Source organism: Hyperolius riggenbachi, chromosome 2 (genome assembly GCF_040937935.1).
Source record: "Hyperolius riggenbachi isolate aHypRig1 chromosome 2, aHypRig1.pri, whole genome shotgun sequence".
Classification (NCBI taxonomy): Eukaryota; Metazoa; Chordata; class Amphibia; order Anura; family Hyperoliidae; genus Hyperolius; species Hyperolius riggenbachi.
The window spans coordinates 408,636,153-408,659,188 of record NC_090647.1 but is presented as its reverse complement, the minus strand read 5'-3'; the positions used below and the strand labels follow the sequence as shown (position 1 = coordinate 408,659,188).

General features: G+C 47.4%; 1 protein-coding gene across 1 annotated transcript in view; it reads right to left on the bottom strand.

Moving 5' to 3' along the window:
• The window catches only part of EFHC2 (EF-hand domain containing 2), a 234,940-nt gene that overhangs the window by 203,295 nt on the left and 8,609 nt on the right, over positions 1-23,036 (bottom strand). The window contains exon 2 of the mRNA XM_068269830.1: positions 4,508-4,696. Coding sequence (XP_068125931.1) covers positions 4,508-4,696 — 189 coding nt within the window. The remainder of the gene's footprint in view (positions 1-4,507; positions 4,697-23,036) is intronic.

Below are 23,036 nucleotides of genomic sequence, written 5' to 3'. Positions count from 1 at the left end.
TCTTATTCTTTTGCATGTTTGTCACACTTTAATGTTTCTGCTCATCAAAAACCGTTAACTATTAATCAAAGATAACATAATTGAACACAAAATGCAGTTTTAAATTATGTTTTTTATTATTTAGTCAGAAAAAAAAACTCCAAATCTACATGGCCGTGTGTGAAAAAGAAATTGCCCCCTTTGTTAAAAAATAACTTAACTGTGGTTTATCACACCTGAGTTCAATTTCTGTAGTCACCCCCCCGTCCTGATTACTGCCACACCTGTTTCAATCAAGAAATCACTTAAATAGGAGCTATCTGACACAGAGAAGTAGACCAAAAGCACCTCAAAAGCTAGACATCATGCCAAGATCCAAAGAAATTCAGGAACAAATGAAAACAAAAGTACTGTAATTGAGATCTATCAGTCTGGTAAAGGTTATAAAGCCATTTCTAAAGCTTTGGGACTCCAGCGAACCACAGTGAGAGCCATTATCCACAAATGGCAAAAACATGGAACAGTGATGAACCTTCCCAGGAGTGGCCGGCCGACCAATATTACCCCAAGAGCGCAGAGAAAACTCATCCGAGAGGCCACAAAAGACTCCAGGACAACATCTAAAGAACTGCAGGCCTCACTTGCCTCAATTAAGGTCAGTGTTCACGACTCCACCATAAGAAAGAGACTGGGCAAAAACGGCCTGCATGGCAGATATCCAAGGTGCAAACCACTTTTAAGCAAAAAGAACATCAAGGCTCGTCTCAATTTTGCTAAAAAACATCTCAATGATTGCCAAGACTTTTGGGAAAATACCTTATGGACCGACGAGACAAAAAGTTGAAGTTTTTGGAAGGTGCGTGTCCCGTTACATCTGGCGTAGAAGTAACACAGCATTTCAGCAAAAGAACATCATACCAACAGTAAAATATGGTGGTGGTAGTGTGATGGTCTGGGGTTGTTTTGATGCTTCAGGACCTGGAAGGCTTGCTGTGATAGATGAAACCATGAATTCTACTGTCTAATAAAGGGAATGCGAAGGCATTAAAACAGCATAGGGGTTGTGTGTGCCCACTAGTTTATACCTATTCCCCATCTTGCTGTTAAATTCATTAATCCTCTTTGCGCACATACAACCCCTATGCTGTTTTAATGCCTTCGCATTCCCTTTATTATTGTCCCTGGGCGCCTCCTATACTTGCGCATTCTGCGCTCCAGCGTAGTCTGCTTCTGGCCTGCATCTCCGTTTTTTATATATGCATATCTGATTCCTATGTTCCTTTGAGGACTCCTTATCCTCCTTTAATGTTGTCCCTCTGCGCGTTCCTTACTTACGCTTCCTGCGCTCCAGCGTGGTTTATTTATGGCTCTTATCTCCCCTTCACCGCATTGGGCGGCGTATACTGGGCGGGTCACGTGGTGCGCGTCTGGCGCCCACGTGACCGCCGTACAACCACTATATCTAGACGGCTTTTCCGCCGGAATGACACGGATCCCCCCACTCTTGCTAAAGCGGCGTGACTGCCGCGACACCGGTAGAGTAGTCTGCCGGGGGGTTCTTTACAGCATTGGACATTTCGTTGGTTCATCTCTTCCCGGGTCACGTAAGCCTCATTCCATCTGCCACTTATGATTGCTGCGTGGGTCTCAGCATCAATTCACTTTATTTTATTTCAGCATCTATGTTTATTTAGGGGCTGATCATCTTTAGCACAATTAGCACTTTATCACACTGTTTATTAATTATTGTATGAAAATATTGCTGTTTAATTCTCTTTTGGTATGAAATACAGGTTTATGTACTTTGGATCGCGTATGCACTTTAATTAAGACTAGGCATTCTGAACCCGGGTTCTATCCCTGTGGCAGCTCTTATATTGAGCTACCCAGGTGATTCCTCTACTTGATCATTTATGCTCTATTAGAGCCTATATACAATTTACAATATATATAGTATAATATTTAATATGATATGAGATGTCCATTGTGTTTTTAGATGTTTTTATATGATGGTGCTTTTTTTGAAGTTTAATACATTTTTGTCTGATATTTGAATATATATATATATATATATATATATATATATATATATATATATATATATATAGGTGTGGTGCTACAGTGTTAGTTTTCTGCCACACATAGCGTTTTGCATTTTGGCCAAAAAGTTCCATTTTGGTCTCATCTGACCAGAGCACCTTCTTCCACATGGTTGCTGTGTCCCCCACATGGCTTGTGGCAATCTGCAAACGGGACTTCTTATGCTTTCTGTTAACAATGCCTTTTTTCTTGCCACTCTTCAATAAAGGCCAACTTTGTACAGTACATGACTAATAGTTGTCCTATGGACAGAGTCTCCCACCTGAGCTGTAGATCTCTGCAGCTCGTCCAGAGTCACCATGGGCCTTTTTACTGCATTTCTGATCAGCGCTCTCCTTGTTTGGCCAGTGAGTTTAGGTGGATGGCCTTGTCTTGGTAGGTTTACAGTTGTGCCATACTCCTTCCATTTCTGAATAATCGCTTGAACAGTGCTCCGTGGGATGTTCAAGGCTTTGGAAATCTTTTTTGTAGCCTAAGCCTGCTTTAAATTTCTCAATAACTTGATCCCTGACCTGTCTTGTGTGTTCTTTGGACTTCACGGTGTTGTTGCTCCCAATATTCTCTTAGACAACCTCTGAGGCCCTCACAGAGCAGCTGTATTTGTACTGACATTAGATTACACACAGGTGCACTCTATTTAGTCATTAGCACTCATCAGGCAATGTCTATAGGCAACTGACTGCACTCAGATCAAAGGGGGCCGAATAATTATGCACACACCACTTTGCAGTTATTTATTTGTAAAAAATGTTTGGAATCATGTATGATTTTCATTCCAATTCTCATGTGTACACCACTTTGTGTTGGTCTTTCATGTGGAATTCCAATAAAACTGATTCATGTTTGTGGCAGTAATGTGACAAAATGTGGAAAACTTCAAGGGGGCCGAATACTTTTGCAACCCACTGTACCTGGCAGTCAGTGCATACTTTTCACTTGAATGGATGGTAGACTTGCCCTCCATAACAGATTCTCGTTAAAGGATTTAAAGTTGATTCATCTCATATACAGCAGGGCCTTGAAAGTCCTCCTGTATTGTAATTTTTTGTCACTACCTCGGGACTTGCATGCCATTCCTGCTGCCTTTCTTGGATGTGTGGTAGCTGTTCCTGCACTTTTGCCCACAGCGTGCCTGCTGCCTTCCTTGGATGTGTGGTGGTAGCCGTTCTTGCTCCTTTGCCCACAGCGTGCCTGCTGCCGTCCTTGGATGTGTGGTGGTAGCCGTTTCTCAGGCTCCCACTCCGGACCGGGATCGAACCCTGACTCACCGGCCGTACGCTTTCTTTAACAATGGTAGAGAAAGAACCATCGACAGTATGAGCAGCGATGGACTACTGGGTGCGCAGGCTTGACCTGTGGCCAGAGCTGTCACAATTTGCCATCCAACTTCTGGCTTGTCCTGCCTCAAGCGTCCTAGAAAGGACCTTCAGCACCGCTGTAGGCATTGTCAGTGAGAAGAGAAGTCGTCTGGGTCAAAAAAAGTGTTCAGTACCCTACCTTTATTAAAATGAATGAGGCATGGATCCTGGAGGGCTACTGCCTGCCCGAAGACTAAGTCAGTCCCGACTCCCCACACACACACACTGTTGTTCTATCATTGAGCTACCACAGCCCGGCGACCATATGGGCTTGAAAACCGCCATGGCCTGCACTCTCGCCATGGTGCGCACCAGTCCAGTAAGGCTGTCACTACACAAACAGCTGTTTGCGGTGCGTTACACAGTGAGTGTGGTGTGTCAGTGTGAAGCAGTACACTAATTACACTACCTGATTGATGTATACACATGCAAGATGTTTTAAAGCACTTTATGCCTGCAATTTATCATTGCAATGTGATTTCTGCCCTTAAAACGCTGATGTGCATCAAATCCAGATTTTTCCCCGGGACTTTTGGCATGTATCCCACTCATCCATGCAAAAACTCAGATGTTAGGCCCCTTGAAACATCTTTTCCATCACTTTTGTGGCCAGAATTAATGTTTCTAGTTTTCAAAGTTCGCCTCCCCAGTGAAGTCTATTGTGGTTCGCAAAAGTTTGCGCAAACCGAACTTTTGCGGAAGTTCGTGTCGAGGTCCGCGAACCAAAAATCGGAGGTTTGAGCCATCTCTACTTGTGATTGGTCTAAAATTTCCCCGGCATTCTGATTCCTACAAGAAAAACTCTGCAACCTGTGATTGATCTAATGCTTCTGAGTTCTGTGATTGGGATAAAATGTCCAAGTTGCAGTAAATCGGTATTTCCACAGAATACTGATTTCCGAGACCAGTTTCAGATTACCACTGTGGTAATTCCATTTCTGTTCGGAAACTTGGAAATAGGTATTCGGCGGAAATTTTCAGACCATCCCTGCTGGTTGAACTTGATGAATGGAAGCCTTTGTTCAACATAAACTAGCTATATAACTGTGTAAGAAATGCAAAGTATAAACCTGTTTATCGAACACAACCCAGGATGGAGCATCTTTCCCGACTCCTCGTGGAAAAACACTGAATTTAGGTTTTAATTTCTGGCCAGGAAGTGGATCTCCTCCAATACCAGGTTTCTCTTCACCCAGCAGCATAGAGATGTCATTGCTGTATCCAAAATGTTGAGACTTATGAAACTTCTCTTTTCCAAGCTGCAAATACAAATTGTGAAGAAGAAAAATTATTAACGTGCATCTATGGTACATCGTTCATATATATTTCTGAATTCATTCTATTATAGGGCTTGATTCATCAAGCTGCTCTGCGAAAGCAATGCAGCTTAATGAGAGGTGCTCAAGTTCAGCGCATGCTATGCTGCGGTAGTGCAACATAGTGTGCACTGGTAAATTATGCGCGCTTCCTTGTAACTAACGACTGCTCCACTCATCCCGCCCTGAGCCGTCAGGTTCACTTGAAAGGCAGTTGATTGGGCCAATCAAAGTGTGGAGATCACGGCCTAGAAAACCACTGGACTCGACTAGGCTCAAGACTGGACAAATGGACTGGTCATTAGTTCTATATTGAGTGCAAAGTAATGTTTTTATACCCATTGTTTATTAGTACATAGGAAAAAAGTTCTCCTGATCTGATTTAAAATGAAAATATGGTTTCTCTTTACTAAAAGAAATCGGGAAATGTCTGTACATTTACATTTTGTGACTTTATCAGAGCAAATATGGTGATTATAGCCTACCTTAGAGCCTTTCCAGACCACCTATTATAAGATTGGGCACACAACTTAAAGAAGACCACAGTTAGCAGCAAATACTGATTGCCGTAGACCAAATGCAGTTACAAAATAATATGTTTTAGTGAAATGTACAAATGAAAACAAGTCCCAACACCACAAATATGAATTACAATTGCACAACCCTAACTAACTAAATACAAATATACAGTTTGCTTAGCAGACAGCAGGGCCGGTTTAAGCAACAATGGGGCCCCAGGGCAAAATAAACCTGGGGGGCCCCCCCAACATATACCCCGGAACAAAAATCGGCATTAGGGGACCTTTTTTGCAGCTGGTATAGTCAGGGTGTGAAGTCCCAATCGGTCAGAGCTCCACATTCTGGCTATCCCAGCCTGCATGGGGGACAAGGGGTTAAAAAGTTTCAGGAGGGGGGGACCCCACATAATAAAAAAAAAAAAAAAAAAAAAAATTCCCACACTCTAAACATAAAAAAAAATTGGGAAAATAGGAAAAAATGCCAGGGATCTTCATACATCCATATTGCGACTGTATAGCGATCCCTGGCCAAAGCATTGCGGCTGCGTATGGACCCCCTGGAAACTCCGTCAGGAAATGTATTGCTCTTTCTTTTTATACATGTAAAATTACACTACCGTTAGGGTTGCTACTAAAAGTGGCATTTACCGCATTTAAAACTATACTTTTTTCCTTCTAAACTTTAAAATCGATTTTCTCAAAAACTATAAGGTCTTTTTGAAAAATAGTTTTTTCCTCTTATTCCTAATGATCTCCTTAACATATCCTGCAAATTTAGGGTTTCTAGCATTTAAGGTGGATTTGTTATTAACCATTAAAGTCGGCAGGTTTTTAAATGTGTTTTTTTTTCCTTTGAAACTTTAAAATCGATTTTCTCAAAAACTATAAGGCCGATTTGAAATTTTTTTTTCCTCTTGTAGCCACTGGGGGCCCCTACAAGCTCTGGGGCCCTGGGGCAGCTGCCTCCTCTGCCTTAATGGTAGCGCCGGCCCTGGCAGACAGGCAATTAGCTAGGGGGAGGGATTAGCTGTTACACAGGCTGGGAACTGTGAGCACTGATTATTCATCTGATATCTAGAGCAGCAAGTGTCACTTTTTAAACATATATGTTTTGTTCTTTTCCCTCCAGTTTGCTTAGCAGACAGGCAATTAGCTAGGGGGAGGGATTAGCTGTAACGGGAGGTATTTGGACAGCTTCAGGACTCAGTACCTGTGGCTTGCTCACTAAGTGGCTTCGACAGAAGTGGCATAGGCGTTAAAATCAGGCGTTACAACACAGGCACAAAGGGAGAGGCAGTTCTTTAAGCAGCAGGTAAGGACTAAAAAAAAAAATTCCCTTCAACCAATATTGCGTTTTTTTGCATTGGTTAGAATGTGCTAGGCACGTTGTGGTGTAGTCTTTAAGTTTTGAGGACTCCATCCCAGCTTCACTCCCTCTCCTCCACCCCAGCTTAACTCACTCCCCAGCTTCACTCCCTATCCCTCTCCTCCACCCCAGCTTCACTCACTCCCCAGCTTCACTCACTCCATCCTAACTTCACTTCCTCTCCTCCATCCCAGCTTCACTCACTCCCCCGCTTTGCTCACTCTCCCTCTCCTCCACCCCTGCTTCACTCACTCTCCCGTTTCATCTTTTACCACCACAGTTTAAGTAATTTTTCCCCACACAATAGTCATCATGTTGGACAATGCAGTACAGTGTACATCCCGCAACATGTATGCATGCCTTGATCAGCAGGTTGAGGGTATCTACTGTTGCCCTGGGTGTGTGCCTGTTGCTCAATTAGATGCTAAAGTCACAGAGCTAAATGAGCATCTTGCAACACTGAGACGCATATACAACATGGAGAAGAGCTTGGATCTCACGATCCAGACACTGGAGGGAACCGGTAAAGATGAGGTGGGTGGAGTACAGCCGGAGCAAGAAGCAGAGGTAGCCGCTAGTTGGGTCACAGTTAGAAGGGTTAGGGGGAAAAGTGGCAGGGAGGCTAGTACCGAGTTGTCCCTCCCTAATAAGTATGCTTGTTTGCGTAATATTGGGGAGGATGATTCTGGAGTAGCAATGCTGCAGCAGGATGTGTCCCTTAGCAACCAAGGGGCAGACTGCTGCAATGAGAAAGGGAATAGGACAGGGTTGCCAACCTAATTTCTAATTTTTCACGGACAAAAGGTCCAAAAAAGCAGGACACACAAACTTTTGGACGGACATGTGGGCAGAGTCAGTAGCACACTTTTTTTTTTAACGAGGGAAGGTCACATTTTTAAGTGTAGTTTTTTTATGCTACATAAATGGGTGCCAAAGGCTATTTCATACCCCTCTACTAGCAACCCCAGAGGCAAGAAGTGATAAATGCAGCAACCCTGTGAGCCTGTTACACCCAATTAATTATGGATCAGGAAAAAAAGGCGATAGTCTACTTCAGGTGACTCGAGAGAGAAGCAGAGCAGGGGTCATAAGAGGTGATTTGCTGTCACAAAGCACTGGATGTTTTCCACTCATGCTGTGCACTGCTTGTCTGCACCCTACCCTACCCCCAATGAAAAAAAATGCAGTGCTCTGTGACAGCAAATCACCTCTCCTAATCCTGCTTTATTCCCCCCTTTAGCAGCTAGAATATTCCTGGAATGGCAGCTCCCCTTTTATTTCTTCTAGCTGCTAAGTATTACCTGGCTGCCTGGTGGGATCAAGGAGAATAAAGAAAAACGCTGCACAGTGCACACACACACACATCCCTGAAATACCCTGACCCTCCAAGCATTTTTTCATTGTTTATCTTTCGTGACCAATAGCAGGGACAGCGGCTGTTCTGAGCGACGGAGCTTGACAGGCTGAGCCACACACATTACCTGGCTCAGCTGGCTGCTGCAGTGCTCCGTGTCTTGATGTACTTGAGTGGCTGAGATAGAACACAGGACAACCCAGGGGCTGCATCTAGCAGCTCCTGGAGTCTACTATCTACATGTGGTGATCAGGCTGCTGCTGCTCACCAGTATTCTTTAGCAAAAGTGCTGCCTAAAGCCTCCTCCTGAACTGCAAACAGTGGATGTCTGATGGGCGTTGTGGGGGTGAGGCTGGCACGGCTCCCTCTCTCTTTTCATTGGCTGTAGAGAGGAGCCAGTTCCAAAAAGGCTGTTACTGATTGGAGGGAAGGGACAGCAGAGGACTCCTTGTTTAGCCGTCGGTGATGAGCGGCTTTCTCTAAGATGCGCGCATGCGCATGATGTTTATTGCAAAATTCACTTTTCTTGGACGGACGCCTAATGTAAAATACGGGCAGATACGGACTCTGCATTTTTAGGGTCATTTGGACGGACTGCCCGTCCAAATACGGACGGTTGGCAACCCTGGAATAGGAGTGCAGCTAAGGCTAGACAGGTACTCGTGGTAGGGGATTCAATTATTAGGCACACAGATAGGGTAATCTGTCAAAGAAACCGTGAATGCCGTACAGTCTGTTGTCTCCCGGGTGCTCGGGTTCGGCATGTAGCGGAAAGAATTGACAGATTATTGGGTGGGGATGGGGAAGACCCGGCTGTCACGGTACACATTGGCACCAATGACAAAGTTAGTGGGAGATGGAAGGTCCAAAAATGATTTTCAGGTACTTGGAGATAAACTTAAAGGGAACCTTAACTGTGGGCCCCCCAAAAAAATTCACTTACCTGCGAGAGGCGCTTTACGGCTCTTTACGGCGGGGAATGTGGAAGAAGAGGACGCTTTGCCGGAGGTGACTGGCAGTCGGCCGAAAACCAAACTGAGGGAGACCGGAGGGCATCGAAGGACCGGCGCGGGCACAGAACGGCTGCAGGAGGCTTAGGAAAGCCCCAGGTAAGTGAATTTTTTTGGGGCCCACAGTTAAGGTTCCCTTTAAAGCAAGGACCTCCAAGGTGGTGTTTTCTGAAATACTGCCAGTGCCACGTGCTACATCTGAGAGGCAGAGGGAGTTTAGGGAGTTAAATAAGTGGCTGAGAAATTGGTGTAGGAAGGAGGAGTTTGGGTTCCTGGAGAACTGGGAAGACTTTGCAGTTAGCTACAGGTTCTACAGCAGGGATGGGCTGCACCTTAATGGGGAGGGTGCAGCTGTATTGTGGGAGAAGATGGCTAAACGGTTGGAGATTTTAAACTAGGATCTGGGGGAAGGCGAGAGGGTAAAGTCTCAATATGTAGACAAGATAAGGTAAAAAGACAGTGGGACTACTATGCTAGGAACTGGTATCAAGTGTAATCATCAAAATATATCACTTTATTGTATGAAAAATAGGGATTAAAAGATCAAACATACATTTAAAATCAAGAAAGAGATGTTGTGGAGTTTACATATAATACATTCCTGACCGGCCATTATGTCACACACATCAGCTCATTCAGCACATACAAACTCCCCCCATGCTACCTAATAAAACTTCAGCACTGTTCATATCGAGTGACGTATGAATTTGCTTAGTTCAAAGTAATGGGTGACCTCCGTCTTGCATCTAGTACTTTAGGATCAAAGAAAAAAAAAGGGGAGGGGAGGGGGGGGGGCAGTGTAAAGAGTAAGGAGGTTGGTAAAACTTCAAGTAGCCTTGCAAATAAAATGGATGAACTGGAGTTCATTCTGATTGACAAAGGCTATGAAATTGTGGGAATAACCGAGATATGGATGGGTGAAAGCCATGACTGGATAGCGAATTTAGAGGGATACAATGTGTTTAGGAAGGATAGAACAGGGAAAACAGGGGGAGGGATTTGTCTCTTTGTTAAGAATTCTTTTACAGCTGTCCTGAAGAATGAGATGGAGGAAGATTGTGAAGATGTGGAGTCCGTTTGGGTAAATATTCATGGTGGAAATAAAGGTTGCCAATTGCTTATTGGGGTATGCTACATGCCACCACATATTCATGAAGCTGCAGAACTGCAATTACTACAACAGATTGAAAAAGCTGCAAGTAAAAATGAGGTCATAGTTATGGGTGACTTCAACTTTCCAGACATTGACTCAGGGGAGGACTGGGACCTTTTGGCCTGGGGGGAAAACACAACCTAGAGGCCCTTTCACAGCAGCCCCAGCCCAAATCCATATCTCTTTTGTTAACAAATGTATATAGTGTAACGCAGCATTACATGCAATTACATAGATTACCCCTCCTAGCAACCAAAGCTTGGGGTAAAAAAAAAAAAAAATTATTAGCAGTAATCAAAAGCCTGGGTCAGGGTGACTGCCAAGCAGGTTATGGCACAAAGCACAGCGGGGCTGGATTTATAACTGCAGGATACTTCCAGTAGGATAATGCACCATGTCACATAACTTACACAATTTCAAACTGATTTCTTGTATATGATAATGGTTTAGTGTTCTATGGCCTCCACAGTCAGCAGATCTTAACTAATAGAGTGCCTTTAGGATGCAGTGGAACAAAATTGAGGATGCAGCTGACAAATCTACAGCATCAGCATCTGCATGATGCTATCCTGTCAATAGGCCCCACAAAGCTTGTCCCCTCTTCCCAGATTGTCCTCCATCTGTACTCTTTCTCCCCATGAAGGAAGAAATTAAATGATATAGGCTGGGGGGATAGTGAGGTTAACAAACTATAAATGAGTAAATAGGGTAACCTTTCTGTTATTAGCACTCCGTAGTACCGCTGAAAGAATCTGCGTTCTTATGAACACAATGTCCCGCTGCTGCAGAAACCTCTTCCCAAGAAACAGGGCCGTGTCTAGCCTTCTTGTCATCCTATGCAGGAAATCTGTGCTACCCTAATTCCATTTAAAAAAAAAAAAACACACACACATTATAGAATACATCTCATATGATATAAACCACTTGCCATACAGAACATGCTGCCACCATGCGCCTCAAATAAAAACAGCAGATATAATGTTGCCCACTAGAGTTGGGCCGAACCTCCGATTTTAGGTTCGCGAACCTGGTTCGCGAACTTCCGCGGAAGGTTCGGTTCGCGTTAAAGTTCGCGAACCGCAATAGACTTCAATGGGGATGCGAACTTTGAAAAAAAAAAATAATTATGCTGGCCACAAAAGTGATGGAAAAGATGTTTCAAGGGGTCTAACACCTGGAGGGGGGCATGGCGGAGTGGGATACATGCCAAAAGTCCCGGGGAAAATCTGGATTTGACGCAAAGCAGCGTTTTAAGGGCAGAAATCACATTGAATGCTAAATGACAGGCCTAAAGTGCTTTCAAACATCTTGCATGTGTATACATCAATCAGGTAGTGTAATTAAGGTACTGCTTCACACTGACACACCAAACTCACCGTGTAACGCACCGCAAACAGCTGTTTGTGTAGTGACGGCCGTGCTGGTGCGCACCATGGCGAGAGTGCAGGTTTTGGTGGCTTTACAGCCCATATGGTCGCCTGGCTGATGTAGCTGAATGACAGAACAGTGACTGTCCAGCTGATCAAATTTGGTCTGACCACAATGAGGCAACGACCTTATTATCGTAGGTGTGCCCCCCGAGACACTCATCTAGGCGCCGGTCATTGCTTCATTGTGATACGCAAGCCCCTTCACCACGGCAAGGTAATGATCACGAAGGGGAATGGGCGCATGTACATGCCTTTTCTTTTGTTGTTGCAGCTGCCCGCAGTGCAGCCAGAAAAATTAGGCAGTCATGTTCACGCACCAGAAAAATTATTACAGCGGCCGCTGCTAGCAGCGGCCTAAAAAATTCAGCAATCCGCCTGGAGTTCAGGACCCTGTTGGTGGTGGCCTGCAGGCAGACATGCTGTGTGGAGGGACTGGGAGCGACTTAGTCTTCTTGGGGCAGGCCAGGCAGCCAGTCACACGGCGTGCAGGCAGAGATGCTGTGAGGGCAGGGACTGACTTAGTCTTGGGGCGGGCAGCAGCCCTCCGGGATCCATGCCTCATTCATTTTGATAAAGGTGAGGTACTTAACACTTTTGTGACTTAGGCGACTTCTCTTCTCTGTGACAATGCCTCCAGCTGCGCTGAAGGTCCTTTCTGACAGGACGCTTGCGGCAGGGCAGGAGAGAAGTTGGATGGCAAATTGGGACAGCTCTGGCCACAGGTCAAGCCTGCACACCCAGTAGTTCAAGGGTTCCTCATCGCTGTTGACAGCAGTGTCTACATCCACACTTAAGGCCAGGTAGTCGGCTACCTGCCGTTCCAGGCGTTGGTGGAGGGTGGATCCGGAAGGGCTACGGCGAGGCGTTGGACTAAAGAACGTCCGCATGTCCGACATCACCATGAGATCGCTGGAGCGTCCTGTCTTTGACTGCATGGACACGGGAGGAGGATTAGTGGCAGTGGTACCTTGCTGGCGTTGTGCCGTCACATCACCCTTAAAGGCATTGTAAAGCATAGTTGACAGCTGGTTCTGCATGTGCTGCATCCATGCATTTCCACCTTCCGGTGAGTTGGTAACAGGTCCGCCACTTTGTGCCTGTACCGAGGGTCTAGTAGTGTGGCCACCCAGTACAGGTCATTCCCCTTGAGGTTTTTTATACGGGGGTCCCTCAACAGGCAGGACAGCATAAAAGACGACATCTGCACAAAGTCAGATCCAGTACCCTCCATCTCCTCTTGCTCTTCCTCAGTGACGTCAGGTACGTCAACCTCCTCCCCCCAGCCGCGAACAATACCACGGGAAGGTTGAGCAGCACAAGCCCCTTGCGATGCCTGCTGAGGTTGTTCTCCTGCCGCTGTCCCCTCCTCCTCCTCCTCCTCCCCCAAAGAAACACCTTGCTCATCATCCTCTGAGTCTGACTCGTCTTCTGCACACGACTTCTCTTCTTCCTCCTCCTCCCCCTTCTGTGCTGCCGCAGGTGTTGAGGAAACAGCTGGGTCTGATGAAAATTGGTCCCATGCCTGTTCCTGCCGTAACGGTTCCTGGTCACGCTCATTCACAGCTTCATCCGCCACTCTACGCACAGCACGCTCCAAGAAGTAAGCGTAGGGAATTAAGTCGCTGATGGTGCCCTCACTGCGGCTCACCAGGTTGGTCACCTCCTCAAACGGCCGCATGAGCCTGCATGCATTTTCCATCAGTGTCCAGTTGTCGGGCCAGAACATCCCCATCTTCCCAGACTGTTTCATTCTACTGTAGTTGTAGAGGTAGTGGGTCACGGCTTTCTTCTGTTCTAGCAGGCGGGAGAACATGAGCAGGGTCGAGTTCCAGCGAGTCGGGCTATCGCAAATGAGGCGTCTCACCGGCATGTTGTTTTTGCGCTGAATTTCCGCAAAGCGTGCCATGGCTGTGTAAGACCGCCTCAAATGCCCACAGAACTTCCTGGCCTGCTTCAGGACATTCGCTAAGCCAGGGTACTTTGCCACAAATCTTTGAACCACTAGATTCATGACATGTGCCATGCAGGGTATGTGTGTCAGCTTCCCCATATGCAAAGCGGCAAGCAGATTACTGCCGTTGTCGCACACCACGTTGCCTATCTCCAGGTGGTGCGGGGTCAGCCACTCATCCACCTGTTTCTTAAGAGCAGCCAGGAGAGCTGCTCCAGTGTGACTCTCCGCTTTGAGACAAGACATGTCTAAGATGGCGTGACACCGTCTTACCTGGCATGCAGCATAGGCCCTGCGGAGCTGGGGCTGTGTAGCTGGAGAGGAGAACTGCCACTCAGCCAAGGAGGAGGAGGACAGCGAAGAGCATGTAGCAGGAGGAGAGGAGGTGGCAGGAGGCCTGCCTGCAAGCCGTGGAGGTGTCACAATTTGGTCCGCTGCGCCCTGCTTGCCATCGTTCACCACCAGGTTCACCCAATGGGCTGTGTAGGTAATGTAGCGGCCCTGCCCGTGCTTGGCAGACCAGGCATCCGTGGTCAGGTGTACCCTTGACCCAACGCTCTTCGCAAGAGATGACACCACTTGCCTCTCAACTTCACGGTGCAGTTGGGGTATGGCCTTTCTCGAAAAATAAGTGCGGCCTGGCATCTTCCACTGCGGTGTTCCGATGGCCACAAATTTATGGAAGGCCTCAGAGTCCACCAGCCGGTATGGTAACAGCTGCCGAGCTAACAGTTCCGCCACGCCAGCTGTCAGACGCCGGGCAAGGGGGTGACTGGCCGAAATTGGCTTCTTCCGCTCAAACATTTCCTTCACGGACACCTGACTGCTGCTGTGGGCAGAGGAGCAGGAACCGCTCAAGGGCAGAGGCGGAGTAGAGGAGGGTGCCTGTGAAGGTGGAAGGGAGAAAGCGGCAGAAGCAGATAATGCACCTGATGGAGGAGGAAGAGGAGAAGGAGGGTGGCTTTGCTTTTGTGTGCTGCTGCTGCTTTTGCTCAGGTGGCCATCCCATTGCTGTTTGTGCCTTTTCTCCAGGTGCCTTCGTAAGGCACTTGTCCCTACGTGAGTGTTGGCCTTTCCACGGCTCAATTTTTGTTGGCAGAGCGAACAGATGGCTTTGGTCCGATCTGAGGCACATACATTAAAAAATTTCCACACCGCTGAGCCACCCTGGGATGTGGGCACTATGGGGACCTCAGCAGCTGATGCTGAAGGGCAAGTTGGCTGGCTGTACATAGGTGGCGATACATGGTGCCGGACTCTGCCACCAGCTGTTTCTGACGAAGAGCTGCCCCAGCTTCTTTCAGCAACTTCTCTCCTCCTACTACTCTCTGACTCCCCCTCTGAACTGTCCCCCTCTTCATCTCCTCTATTGGGAACATACAGAGGATCCCTATTACCGTCATCATCGTAGTCATCCTGCCCAGCTTCGCTTGCCTCAGACAAATCCAAACTTGCACCATCAGTAGGTCCTTCATCCTCCTGACACGTTACATCCATAGTGTTGCCGCGTAACTCAGACATATGAGCTGGTGAAAATTCATCTGGCTGTAACAACAATGGCTGTGCATCAGTGATTTCACCACTAAATAATTCTTGCGAAGTGTCAAATGCAGCGGAAGTGGTGCTAGTAGTAGCGCTGGTGGCTGAGCAAGATGAGGTGTTCTGTGTCGCTAAATACTCAACCACGTCCTGACAATCTTGGGAGGTGATGGGACGTGCCTTCTTCCAAGCACTGTACTGTGGGCCAGGTCCACACGAAATTACATTTACACGACCTTGCGCAGACCTGCCGGGTGGCCTTCCTCTGGCTCTGGCACTACCTCTTCCTCTACCTGTTTTGTCCATATCGGGTATGCACGGAGTGGTATATCACACTGCGTGCACTCACGTAGGTAGGTGGGTTCACTTAACTGCGCAGGTATGCGCACTGATGCGGTGGGTTCACTGAACAGAACAGGTATACAGTGGCGGGTTCACAGAACAGGTATGCAGTGGCAGGTTCACTGAACACAACAGGTATGCAGTGGCAGGTTCACTGAACACAACAGGTATGCAGTGGCGGGTTCACTGAACAGGTATACAGTGGCGGGTCCACTGAACAGAACAGGTATGCAGTGGCGGGTTCACTAAACAGAACAGGTATACAGTGGCGGGTTCACAGAACAGGTATGCAGTGGCAGGTTCACTGAACACAACAGGTATGCAGTGGCGGGTTCACTGAACAGGTATACAGTGGCGAGTCCACTGAACAGAACAGGTATGCAGTGGCGGGTTCACTGAACAGGTATACAGTGGCGGGTCCACTGAACAAAACAGGTATGCAGTGGCGGGTTCACTAAACAGAACAGGTATACAGTGGCGGGTTACACTAAACAGAACAGGTATACAGTGGCGGGTTCACAGAACAGGTATGCAGTGGCAGGTTCACTGAACACAACAGGTATGCAGTGGCGGGTTCACTGAACAGGTATACAGTGGCGGGTCCACTGAACAGAACAGGTATGCAGTGGCGGGTTCACTAAACAGAACAGGTATACAGTGGCGGGTTCACAGAACAGGTATGCAGTGGCAGGTTCACTGAACACAACAGGTATGCAGTGGCGGGTTCACTGAACAGGTATACAGTGGCGGGTCCACTGAACAGAACAGGTATGCAGTGGTGGGTTCACTGAACAGGTATACAGTGGCGGGTCCACTGAACAGAACAGGTATGCAGTGGCGGGTTCACTAAACAGAACAGGTATACAGTGGCGGGTTCACTAAACAGAACAGGTATACAGTGGCGGGTTCACAGAACAGGTATGCAGTGGCAGGTTCACTGAACACAACAGGTATGCAGTGGCGGGTTCACTGAACAGGTATACAGTAGCGGGTCCACTGAACAGAACAGGTATGCAGTGGCGGGTTCACTAAACAGAACAGGTATACAGTGGCGGGTTCACAGAACAGGTATGCAGTGGCAGGTTCACTGAACACAACAGGTATGCAGTGGCGGGTTCACTGAACAGGTATACAGTGGCGGGTCCACTGAACAGAACAGGTATGCAGTGGCCGGTTCACTAAACAGAACAGGTATACAGTGGCGGGTTCACTGAACAGAACAGGTATACAGTGGCGGGTTCACAGAACAGGTATGCAGTGGCAGGTTCACTGAACACAACAGGTATGCAGTGGCGGGTTCACTGAACAGGTATACAGTGGCGGGTCCACTGAACAGAACAGGTATGCAGTGGCGGGTTCACTAAACAGAACAGGTATACAGTGGCGGGTTCACAGAACAGGTATGCAGTGGCAGGTTCACTGAACACAACAGGTATGCAGTGGCGGGTTCACTGAACAGGTATACAGTGGCGGGTCCACTGAACAGAACAGGTATGCAGTGGCGGGTTCACTGAACAGGTATACAGTGGCGGGTCCACTGAACAGAACAGGTATGCAGTGGCGGGTTCACTGAACAGGTATACAGTGGCGGGTCCACTGAACAGAACAGGTATGCAGTGGCGGGTTCACTGAACAGGTATGCAGTGGTGGGTTCACAGAACAGGTATGCAGTGGTGGGTTCACAGCACAGGTATGCAGTGGTGGGTTCAATGAACAGGTATACAGTGGCGGGTCCACTGAACAGAACAGGTATGCAGTGGCAGGTTCACTGAACAGGTATGCAGTGGTGGGTTCACAGCACAGGTATGCAGTGGTGGGTTCACAGAACAGGTATGCAGTGGTGGGTTCACAGCACAGGTATGCAGTGGTGGGTTCAATGAACAGGTATACAGTGGCGGGTCCACTGAACAGAACAGGTATGCAGTGGCAGGTTCACTGAACAGGTATGCAGTGGTGGGTTCACAGCACAGGTATGCAGTGGTGGGTTCACTGAACAGGTATGCAGTGGTGGGTTTACAGCACAGGTATGCAGTGGTGGGTTCACAGCACAGGTATGCAGTGGTGGGTTCACAGCACAGGTATGCAGTGGTGGGTTCACAGCACAGGTATGCAGTGGTGGGTTCACAGAACAGGTATGCAGCCAGACAGGAACAAGTTAAGCCTAACTAATCTTTCCCTGAGAGACAGTCTGCAGCAGCTCGCCCTACTCTCACTAACGCAGGCAGCACACGAGTGACCGTAATGGCCGCCGCTGCCTGCCTTATATAAGGGGGGGTGGGGCTCCAGGGGCTAGTGTAGCCTAATTGGCTACACTGGGCCTGCTGACTGTGATGTAGAGGGTCAAAGTTGACCCTCCATGTGCATTATGGGGCGAACCGAACTTCCGCAAAGGTTCGCCTGCGGGACGCGAACGCGAACCACCGAAGTTCGCGTGGAACCATTCGCAGGCGAACCGTTCGGCCCAACTCTATTGCCCACAAAACAAGTTCCAGCATCATGTCCCAAAAGAACAATTTTAAGTATCATATCCTTCACACTGCAGGATCAGATTATCAAGTAATTCCTGACTCTTCATTGCAAAGTACATTTTCACAAACATTATGGGAATGCAAATATGTGACCGCCTATTAGGATAGATGTGGACTGAAGTGAGTATATTCATGATATTGAAGGGCTGACATAGTGAGTTGGTACAATAGTTTGGCGATTCATAACCCATTTTGGAGATAAGCACAGAGTGTTGAGAGGAATGGTTTCTTAAAATAGAAAAAGATTTCATACATACCTGGGGCTTCTTCCAGCCCCATAAGCCTGGATCGCTCCCACGCCGCCATCCTCCGCTTCCTGGAACCGCCGGTACCGGGCCCGTCACTTCCGGCGGACGCGGCCAATTGTCCGCATCACAGGGGCTCCCTCCATACCCGTACGCATGCGGCTGCGCAGTAGGCAGCCTCATGCGTACGTCTATGGAGGGAGCTCCTTGTGATGCGGAGAATCGGCCGCGTCTGCCGGCCGACTGGCGGACTCGCGGCAATGACGGGACCCGGTACCAGCGGATCCAGGCAGCAGAGGAGGGCGGCATGGGAGCGATCCGTGCGTATGGGGCTGGAGGAAGCCCCAGGTATGTATAAAACCTTTTCTTGATCCTCTCTGGTTCCCTTTAAAACAAGCCTATAGTGAAAACAAACTAACTATGGTAGCATTAGATTGTGAGCTCCTCTGAGGACAGTCAGTGACATGACTATGTACTCTGTAATGTGCTGCAGGAGATGTCAGTGCTATAAAAAAACATAATAATAATATGAGAGGACATTAGACATTAGACTGACTATGGTAGGATTAGATTATGACCTCCTCTGAGGACAGTCAGTGACACGACGATGTACTCTGTAAAGTGCTGCAGAAGATGTCAGTGCTATATAAATACATAATAATATGGTAGGCCATTAGACTATGGTAGGTTTGGATTGTGAGCTGCTCTGAGGACAGTCAGTGACATGACTATGACATGACTCTGTAAAAGTACTGTAGAAGATGCCAGTGCTATATAAATACATAATAATAATATGGTAGGACATTAGACTATGGTAGTATTAGAGTGTGAGTTACTCTGAGGACAGTCAGTGACATGACTGTGCTCTGTAATGTGCTGCAAAAGATGTCAGTGCTATATTAATACATAATACTAATAAGGTAGGACATTAGACATTCGACTATGACTATGGCAGGATTAGACTGTGAGCTCCTCTGAGGACAGTCAGTGACATGACTATGTACTCTGTAACGTGCTGTAGAAGAAGTCAGTGCTATATAAATACATAATAATATGGTAGGACATTAGACTATGGCAGGATTACACTGTGAGCCCCTCTGAGGACAGTCAGTGATATGACTATGTACTCCGTAAAGTGCTGTAGAAGATGCCAGTGCTATATAAATACATAATAATAATACTATACAATAAAAGATAACTGTCCCTACGTCATCCACTTTCCCTGTCTGTCCGTTAGTGGCTTTTAGTACTGTTGGGACGTTAGGTTGGCCCAGGGAGCAGGGCGGGCGGGTGCGCACGCATGCGCCGGCACTGACTGGCGGCGGTAATTTGACTACCTAGAGCCTGTTTTTAGACGGGCTTAGGCAGACTAGTAATAATAATATTATAGGACATTAGAGTATGGCTATGGTAGGATTTGATTGTGAGCTCATCTGATGACAATCAGTGACATGACTGTGTACTAATCTCTGCAGCATGCTGCAGAAGATGCCAGAAGTCAGAGAGAGAATGACCAAATAGTAGGAACTTTGTGGAAGAGACAGATGCATAAAAAGGAGAAGAGGGATGTGAGAAGGAGAAACTGAGAACATAAAAAAGAAGGGGAGACATGAGGGGGAGAGGGGGATTAAGGTAGAAGCACAAAACATGGGGAGAGGAGAAACAGCAGAGAGATCCCACCAGGACTGGCTAGCTCTGTCCCATTTAGCAGGGATGAAAGAAGCCATTGCATTTGGGAGAGGAGAAAGTGGGGGAGGAGGGGGCCTGGGAAGAAATGGACACGCTGGAAGAACAAGAGATAAGAGAGCACAAAGCAATCAGGCTAATCTCCGTATCTCACAGTCATATCATAGTGAAAGCAGTGTGCACGTCCTTCCTCACCCTTCTCTGTGTCCCAGGGAAAGCTCCCAGGCTGTGCAGCAGTTCTTTCTCTGCTCACGCTGGCTGGATGAGAGTCCACACTCAGTCATGCTGGTGCAGCGCAGGCTGTCTCTTGACTTTGAAATTGCCACGGTCAACGCACAGAGGGCGGAGCCCAACCTCCGTGCGGGAAGCAGAGCATTGCTGTGTGCACAGCCGTCTCTGTTCCCAGGTGTGCATTGCCTGGCTGCATACATACAGTATTTGTCAAAGTAGCTTCTCAGGCTGATCCTCTGTCACAGGGTACTGGTGAGACCGACCAGCGCAGCCAGCCACACTGTGCTTAGGGGGACACAGGAGGAAGGAAAGAAGTCGGCCCCCTTCCTCTTTTGCCGAGCATGCAGCGGCCCAAAATACAGAGGCAGGAGGCGGCCCGGGGGGAGAATGCCCCCCATCCCCCCCAGGCCAGTCCGCCCCTGCATTGACTGGAGTATTGAGGCTACCCATTCTGGTAAAAGCAGCAGATTTCTGGCATCACTACAGGACAATTACTTGACTCAAATGGTAACGGAACCAACTAGGGGGAATGCGTTACTGGACTAGATCATTTCTAATAGACCAGATAATGTATCAAATGTGCAGGTTCAAGAACATTTGGGAAATAGTGATCACAACATGATAACGTTTGATCTGATGAATGATAGGCCGTGGGGCAGCGGGACCACTAAAACTATGAATTTTAGAAACGCAAAGTTCAGTCAACTCAGGCAGGCACTAAGTTTGGTGAACTGGGATAATGTTCTACAAGGGGAGGACACTGAAGGGAAATGGCAAGCTTTTAAACTTATTCTCAATCAATATTGTAGTATGTATAGCCCATATGGAAACAAAATGTCTAGGAATAAAAAAAAGCCTCTATGGATGAATAGAAAGGTTAGAGATAAAATGAAGGGGAAAAAGAATGCCTATTAGGTGCTAAAACAGGAGGTGACCGAGGCTGCATTAAGCAATTATAAGGAGTGCAATAAACGTTGTAAATAAGAAATTAGGCTGGCAAAGACTGAAGCTGAAAATCAAATCGCTAGGGATATCAAATCTAACCCAAAGAAGTTTTACAAGTACATCAACTCTAAATAAAGAAAGGTTGACTGTATTGGACTCCTAAAGGATGAGGGTGGGAACTCAATGGTGGATGACCAAGGTAAGGCAGAGTTATTAAATGCTTTCTTTGCTTCTGTCTTTACAAGTAAAAAAAAAACATCACTGTTGCAAATTACAGATGCAGAAGAGTCTCAATCTTCCAACTGTAATATTAAATACTTAACGCAGAAGTGAAGGCCAGACTAAATAAATTAAAAATAGACAAGGCACCTGGCCCGGATGGCTTGCATCCTCGGGTCCTAAGGGAATTAAGTTCAGTTATAGATAAACCCCTTTATCTTATCTTTTGTGACTCTCTTTCAACTGGCAGAGTCCCAGTGGATTGGCGTACAGCCCACGTTTTCCCATTCTTTAACTGCTTGCCGACCGTGTCACGCCGGTGGGCGTGGCCGCGGCGGCAGCCCCAGGACCAGCTAACGCCGATTGGCGTAAAGTCCTGGGGCAGCAGTTTGCAGGAGATCGCGCACAGGTTGCGCACGCATCTCCTGCCTGGTGGGCGGAGCAGAGCTCCGCCTTCAGTCTCCGAGCGGCGCCGTGTATTTACATGTACAGCAGCGCTGTACTGGGGACAGCCGTGTGACACGGCTGTCCTCCTGGGGGACAAGAGAGCGATCGGCTCTCATAGGCAGAAGCCTATGACAGCCGATCGCCGTGATTGGCCGGCTGGGGGGAGGGAGGGGATTTGGAATTTTTTTTTTAAATAGCAAGAAATATAAAATAAATAAATAAATAAATATTTTTTTTTTTTTTAAAAAGGTGGTGTTTTCTGAAATACTGGGTCAGGCGATCAGACCTCACCAACAGAGAGCTCTGTTGGTGGGGAGAAAAGGGGGGCGGGATCACTTATGTGCAGAGTTGTACGGCCCTACAGCTTGGCCTTAAAGCTGCAGTGGCCAATTAAGCAGGAAATAGCTTGGTCACTAGGGGGGTTTAACACCATGGTCCTCAAGAGGTTAAGAAGGGCAAAAAATCAGATCCAGGAAATTATAGACCTGTAATTAACATCAGTTGTATGCAAACTATTTGAGGGGTTACTAACAGATACTATACATGACTTCATAGTAGAAAATAATCTTATTTCTCAGCATCAACATGGGTTTACTAAAGACAGGTCCTGTTTGACTAACATGCTTAGCTTTTATGAGGTAGTGAACACTAATGTGGATATTGGGAATGCTGTAGATGTGATATACTTGGACTTTGCAAAGGCCTTCGACACTGTTCCACACAAAAGTCTGGTGCAAAAGTTGAGGATGCAAGGACTGGGGAAGAGTATGTGTGCATGGATAGGGAACTGGCTAATGGACAGAAAACAAATGGTTATGGTCAATGGATCATACTCAAAATGGGTGACTGTTAGCAGTGGGGTCCCACAGGGGTCTGTACTGGGTCCAGTGCTCTTCAATTTATTTATTAACCACTTAAGGACCAGGCTCTTTTTCCCTGATCTGTGCTGCGTTGGCTCTCCAGCCCACAGAACAGATCAGGTTTGCTGCAGGGCAACCAGACTTCCCCCCCTTTTTCCCCACTAGGGGGATGTCCTGCTGGGGGGGTCTAATTGCCGCCGGCTATCTGTGTTTTGCAGGGGGAGCCTCCTCAAAGCTCCCCTCCGCAGTGATTTCCGCCCTCCCTCTCCTTCCCTCCCTTACGCTGTGGGCGGCACAGGACGGCGATCCGTCCTGCGCCGCCTAGGATAGGCTTCAGCCTATCAGATGCCGGCAATCCCCAGCCAATCAGAGGCCGGGGATCGCCAATCTCCTTTACGTCGCTGCGCAGCAGCGCCGTATGATGTAAACAGCTGGGATTTCTTCCCCACGTGTTTATAT